Source organism: Coregonus lavaretus, assembly GCF_964263955.1.
Source record: "Coregonus lavaretus genome assembly, contig: SUPER_35_unloc_1, whole genome shotgun sequence".
NCBI lineage: Eukaryota > Metazoa > Chordata > Actinopteri > Salmoniformes > Salmonidae > Coregonus > Coregonus lavaretus.
Window position 1 is genome coordinate 459,071 of NW_028167181.1, and position 6,842 is coordinate 465,912.

Here is a 6,842-nt window from a genome sequence, read left to right on the forward strand (position 1 = left end):
ATCCATCTGGTTTGGGCTTAGTGGGACTTACATTTGCTTTTCAACAGGACAATGACCCAACATACCTCCAGGCTGTGTAAGGGCTATTTTACCAAGAAGGAGAGTGATGGAGTGCTGCATCAAATGACCTGGCCTCCACAATCCCCCGACCTCAACCAAATTGAGATGGTTTGGGATGAGTCGGACCGCAGAGTGAAGGAAAAGCAGATACCTAGGGGCTGAGTTCGTGATAATTCTGTCGACCAGACCAAGTTGAATTAATACTACTCTTTTTTTCCAGATAGCCAGCCTAGCTGCTTAAAATGCTCGACCTCCAGATGAGTATGAGCAGGGAGTTTAAGTACAATTCTTACAAGCTTGTTTTGGCAGGTCCGTAACTTATTCTTTAGATGTTTGTGGCTGTTGGTGAACCATGATGTGCAGGCATAATCAAAGTGACACTGGACTAAAGCACTAGCCAGAGTCTTTAGGGTGTGTATAAATAAGTTTCCATCCAATTGGCGACAGATTTTCATGCGAATATTCTAAAATCTGTATAAAAACAATATGTACATTTTCCCATCAGAGTTGTATTTCCATCCATGATGACAGACAGCGCATCTCAGTATCAGAAGTAAAAGTAGAATTTTGTGCGTACTTGAACACAATAATGCAATTATTAATTGTGGTGTTGTAGGTTAGTCTAGGTAGGATAATTGTACATTGTCCCTAAACAAGATCCATAGGGGAGCTTTTTGAGCTGCATGTCTCATGTCTCACTGTTCTTTCATGAGCAATGATGCACCTGGCCTCTCCGCTGCCTATCAGCTATTCCTATTTGCTCTTGTGGATTCATGTTGAAAATGTATGCAGCTTTGAATGGTTTTATGTGTGGTATGGTTGCTAGTTAGCCTATTGCAGATCTGTACAAAAGATCCACCTACCACTATTGTCACTATGAATGGTGGATAGAGGGCAGGATAGACAGTTAGACTGGCTAATAATAATTATAGTAGTATAGTAAAAGTTAGCTTGTGGAAAAGCATAGTGTATGTGGGAAGTACCAAAACACCTTGATATAGTGGAGGCACATGCAAGCAGATGAGGAAATGTGGCTAGGATGGATGAAATGATATAGTCAAACCTGCAAAAGAGCGAATGTAAACCAGGAAAGAAAACGCACTACCCTCCCATGTGCCCAAGGCTGCTTGTTTACACATTTGGAAACATGCAGCCTTGTTTACAAATTCGAACACTGGAATGAAATCTACACCACGATTAGAATGATAGAAATCCTCATTTCGTTTAATGACTTTTCATTTTGAGCATAATTATTTCTACATAGCCTACACTTTCTCGTTCTTAACTTCTAACGCCAGTGGGGCGGGTGTTGCTTCTTGACAGTGAACAAGAGCGGCTGTTTACAGATTTGACAGCTCCAACCCAATTCCACCTCCAACACCTTCTAAACATCAGCTATAATGCAGGTGTCGGCTATGGCCAGTTAACGCATGATCCGATTTAGTTTAGTAGATACCCTGCTACCCTGGTGAGCTTCCCGCTTGTCTTAAACTGTAAATCACTTTGGGTTTAATAACCTCTACAACTCCTCACTAAACACCCTTCGTCTAAATAGCAGGGCTCTCTGCAGCTGAATTTCCCCAACTCTTGTTTGTTACCCCCTGCATACCACACAGTCTAAGAACAACGCACATGAACTTATTTTCCAAGATTAAAATCAGTCTCTTGAATACAAATATATGGCTAGCTATAATTACATTTCCCCTTCAACTGCGGCTGCTGTGTCAACAACCTTGGGCTTTTCTGTTCCTATTGTATGTGATACAATGGATTTTTTCCACTCTCCAAACTCACTAAAATGTAAGGCCTTCAATTAAATGTTGAAATTGCAAATCTGTCTAGTCTACTACCCATGGACATTCTTTAGAGGGACACTGATTGAACTATGTTTAGTTATTTGGAGCACCTAGGCTCGAAGGCAAGTTTCAATCGATGTCGTTGTAGCCATTAAATGTATATACCATGACTTCAAAACATCATGAATAGAACAGAGACATTGTTTTTGGGAACTAAATTCCAAGACATCGACAATTATTCTATGGGCCTACGTCAATCATCCTAAATGTGACGACCACTCTGAACGCTTTGGATATGTGGTAGGTTAGTTGTGTTTGTGGTAATGTGGTGCCATCTTTAGGTAAAATGTAAACATTACATGTTTTTATCCAATCCTCTTTCACTTCTCTACTAATAACCAATTATACAGAATTATCTTTCATATGTTTTTTTTATAACAAAGAAAGCAACACCTACAGAGAACAACACAAAAACGTAATTATTCAACAATCTCACATTGCCATTCATTATACAGGTACTGAGTACTGCTGTAGAGTTAAATGAAGCATGATGAGTCCTGACTTTCTAGTTACTAAGTCCGTCTCCGCAATGACAATTTAAACCAAGGATTACTAGCAGTCAAATCCTTGCTTCTTCCTCATTTCCTCACCTCTCTCAAAGTGCATTGAAGTAGAGGATCCAAGGTCTCTCCTCAGGTGGCCTCCTCCAATGAGCTTTGAGAGGAATTGTAGAAAACAATAGCCAAGGATTTCACAGCTAGTAACGTTCAGACAGTCTTTATCTGTGGCAGCATCAATGCAAATGCATACAATTGAACCATTCCCAAATGTACACTTTTATTAAAAGTCAAACATTTACAAATAATGGTGGAACAGTTCAGTAGCTCTTGGTGGTCTCGTATGATTCGGGGAAGGGGACGGACATGTGGCCAGAGCCCATGAACAGGGGCAGGATCCCGGCGTTGGGCACCACGTTCCAGGACAGAGTCAGGGTGATGTTCTTATTCGCCCTGGTGGAGAGATCATCACACAAAGGCCTTAAACATCAGAGCATTCCTACAGTATTTCCATTCAAAAGACTGGAGAGGAGTGAGAGAGGTGCCAAAAGCAGACCTATACTGCCCTCTACAGCATACAAAGGGTGTTACATAAATATTCAACATAATGTAGGCCTAAATGCAAAAAAATATTAATTTCTCTATGTAAAATCAGATTAAATTGTATTTCTCACATACAGTTTACAGCAGGTTTAAAAGGTGTAGCGAAATGATTATCGCTGTGCCTTTTATACCTGCTGTAAACTGTATGTGACGAAAACTATTTTATTTCATTAAATAAAATGGCATCAAGACAAATTCCACACCAGTGCTGTTACAAAAACATGATTTGTTATCGTTAGGTTACTGGCACCAGAATAAAAGTGAGAGGGTGAACAGAGGATGCTTACCGAAGACCGTTTCCATCATCAAAGAAGAAGTACTTGGACTTCATGTCTCTGAGGTTGAGCTTGGTGCTCTCTCCTCTTAGCACGATCTTATCCCACAGAACCACCTGGTTCAGGGCCTGGAAGAAAGCACAACACGTCGCAGTTAAGTATCACTATTTGGCAGCCATTTTACCATGCATTTCACCTTCCTAGGTGGCCTGATCCCAGATCTCTATCAAATCTAATTTTATTTGTCACGAGCCGAATACAACAGGTTTAGACTTTACTGTGAAATGCTTACTTACGAGCCCTTTCCCAACAACGCAGAGTTAAGGAGTAAGACAAATTTGCTAAATATAAAAAAAGGAAATAGTAACACAATAAAAATAACAATAACAAGGCTATATACAAGGAGTACCGGTACCGAGTTAATGTGCATGGATACGAGGTAGTTGAGGTAATTGAGGTAATATGTACATGTAGGTAGGGGTAAAAGTGACTAGCCAATCAGGATGGATAATAAACAGAGTAGCAGCAGCGTATGTGAATAGTGTGAAAGATTGAAAGTGTGTCTGTGGCGTCAATATGTGTGTGTGTTTTGTGTGTGAGCGGATGTAGTGTGTGTATTGGAGTGTCAGTAGTATGTGTTGGTAGAGTCCAGTAAGTGTGCATAGAGCCGGTGCAAGAGAGTCAGTGCAAATAAAAATGGGTGTCAATGCAAATAGTCAGGGTAGTCGTTTGATTAACCGTTCAGCAGTCTCATGGCTTGGGGGTAGAAGCTGTTCAGGAGCCTTTTGGTCCCAGACTTGATGCTCCGGTACCGCTTGCCGTGCGGTAGCAGAGAGAACAGTCTATAACTTGGGTGGCTGGAGTCTTTGACAATTTTTAGGGCCTTCTTCTGACACCTGCCTGGTATAGAGGTCCTTGATGGCAGAGAGCTTGGCCCCAGTGATGTACTGGGCCATACGGACTACCCTCTGTAGTGCCTTATGGTCGGTTGCCAAGCAGTTGCCATACCAAGCGGTGATGCAGCCAGTCAAGACGCTCTCAATGGTGTAGCTGTAGAACTGAGGGGCCATGCAAAATCTTTTCAGTCTCCTGAGAGGAAAGAGGCGTTGTTGTGCTCTCTTCACAACTGTGTATCCAATTCCTATAGTCATAGTTTTTTTGTTTTTTTTTACCATAAGAGTTTACCTGAGTCTAACCCAGGCTACTTCTTAGGATACACTACTTATAAAATGTCACCTTCAAACCATATTGCCTTCAACCCATATTGCCTTCTTGGCTTTCACCAAGTAAATGCGTGCGATCTGTAGAAGCACCAATGTGTCAACAGTGTGTGGCAACCAGCCTACCCAAGCCAAGAGGAGGAACGTGTGATAACGATCATTGATACATTGTAAAGGAAAGTGGTCAGTTCTTACATCGCTCCTGGTGACATAGAAGTATGACTATTTTGCTGCAATTCTATAGGTAGGGTAATCTACCTATAGAATGTCTTCCCTTCCGATCATATTGGCTTTCATCAAGTATCATTTGTATGATGTGTGTGATCTGTTGTTGTGGCAACTACCCAAGCAAGCCAAGAGGAACACATGATAATGATAATTGATAGATGAACAGGAAAGAGAACAGGCCTAGGTTGTATTCATCATGTCGATTCCGTTGCAAAACATTTTGCAACGAAAACTAGAGTTTTTGTTGGATACATTCAGGTAGATGCCTCCCCGTTTGGTTCTTAAATGGTAAATGGTTTCTGTTGCAAGATGTAATGTATACACCCCTGTTGTAAGACACTTACGTTGCTCTTGGTGGCGTACTCTGCAGACAAGTAGAGGAAGAGCTGCTTGACGTTCCAGTCAAATACGGGCTTTATGTCAGCAGAGAGGTCAAAGGTGATGAACCCCAGGTCACTTCTTTCCCTGGGTCCTGTGAAGTCATCCACGTTTTTCCTGTCAAATGGTAAAGGCAGAGTTAGTTGTGTGCAGTGCATCCTAGAATTAGGCCAAGACATTTCTTTCACCACATGGAACAGTAAGCTGTCAAAATATATGTTATTTGTCTTGGCTACACCACAAATAGTAGTAGGCTACATTTGCTTTATGGTCTCTGGCTGTACACCTATGGTCTCTAGCTACACCTTGCACAGTATGGCTTGGTATAGCTACTAGCATGACATACCACAGTTTCACGCATCCCCCCGTAAGGTCTGAGCAAGGGGAAAAAACACCTAACTTCCTACAATTCTACACATTTTGCCATGGGGCAAAAAGAAACGTGCCATTTTACATATTTTGCCATTAGCCTGAGAGAAAATGTTGCTGTTTTAAAGGCAATTACCTGCAATTCTACACATACAGCCATGGGGAAGAGATATTTTTTTTGCAGTTTTATAGCTAATCTCATGCTATTCTACACATTTTGCCATGAGGCTGAGAGAACATGTTGCAGTTTTACAGCTAATTTCCTGTAATTCTATTTTTTTTGGCCATGGCTTATGACCTGTTCATATGCTAATAGGGTGTGTGGGGGGGTGGGCTACTATAGATGAGTAGCTACAAATTGTAACGTGATATGTTAATGTATATGGATGGTAGCATTCACATACACTATTACAAAGCTAATGAAAAAAGGTGTGACGATAGCTAAATGTCAAAAGTAAGGTCTGAAACATTCCATCTGCTGGCAGCTCGTTCACAGTTTGACAAAATATACCACGCTGACGTGCTGTTCAACTATTGGATACAATTTTGCAAGCCGCAGCAGCTGGCATCCTGTCTGGCTGGCTACATTGTAGCCAAAGACAAAAACATCTGTTGTTCATTGCGCAGGCAGTTTTCAATTCACAGGTTTCAGATTGATTGGCGTCAATATTGCCATATGGATTCAGTGATCACCTCGAGCTAGCATTAGTTAGCACCATTGCAAAGACTCATACACCGAACTAGTTATGTAGCCAACTGAGACCAATAACTATTTATACGAATGTGTAAATGTGATAGATCACGGTGCGAAAGATACCTAAACCAAAGCAATGCATGTTCAGTGTAGTTTAATAATAATAACTCGTCATCTCTCACAGCATTACTCTCGAGACGTGGATATCCACCGGCACCCTCCGGTCTTTGAACGCCGTCGTGATAAAACAGCCGAACGTCAACGCTGCCATCACACTGAGCGAAAAGGCGAAGAGGGAATTCGCCCTCGACAACACTGTATTCATTTTTAAATGCAGTTATATTACAGTTTTATAAACAAAGATGCAAACGACTTCCAGCCGCAAAAGCAGGAAGTGTAGTTTGAGACAAAGAAATACGGAAGTGGATGTTTTTTCCGTAATCGAAGGAAAATGAAAGTGAAACATTGCCCCCATGTGTTATGGAGGTGAACTACAGTTCACACTACCAGTAAGAGCTTGGAATTTCATGACAGTAGACAATTGATTGGATAATATCATTTTGAAGGAAAATTATATGAGTCAAGATAATGTTAAACCTCAAGAGAATAAATACTCAACAAATATTTTTGAACCTTTCCGAAGCATCACAACAAAATGGAAC

The 6,842-nt window shown here is 41.2% G+C and overlaps 2 protein-coding genes across 2 annotated transcripts in view; one reads left to right on the forward strand and one right to left on the reverse strand.

Annotated features, from left to right (window-relative positions):
* Nucleotides 1-2,268: 2,268 nt before the first annotated feature.
* LOC311109982 (signal peptidase complex subunit 3-like) lies at nt 2,269-6,604 on the reverse strand. The gene is made up of 4 exons (XM_084188493.1): nt 6,363-6,604; nt 5,084-5,234; nt 3,304-3,419; nt 2,269-2,866 (listed from the first exon to the last, which is right to left on the reverse strand). Exons 1-4 carry the CDS (start codon nt 6,503-6,505, stop codon nt 2,734-2,736), a joined length of 543 nt encoding a protein of 180 aa, XP_084044619.1. The 5' UTR covers nt 6,506-6,604; the 3' UTR covers nt 2,269-2,733.
* Nucleotides 6,605-6,660: 56 nt separating this feature from the next.
* wdr17 (WD repeat domain 17) overlaps nt 6,661-6,842 on the forward strand; it is a gene marked incomplete at both ends in the record, with an annotated part of 8,450 nt that continues 8,268 nt past the window's right edge. The window contains one exon of the mRNA XM_084188466.1: nt 6,661-6,689. Coding sequence (XP_084044592.1) covers nt 6,661-6,689 — 29 coding nt within the window. The remainder of the gene's footprint in view (nt 6,690-6,842) is intronic.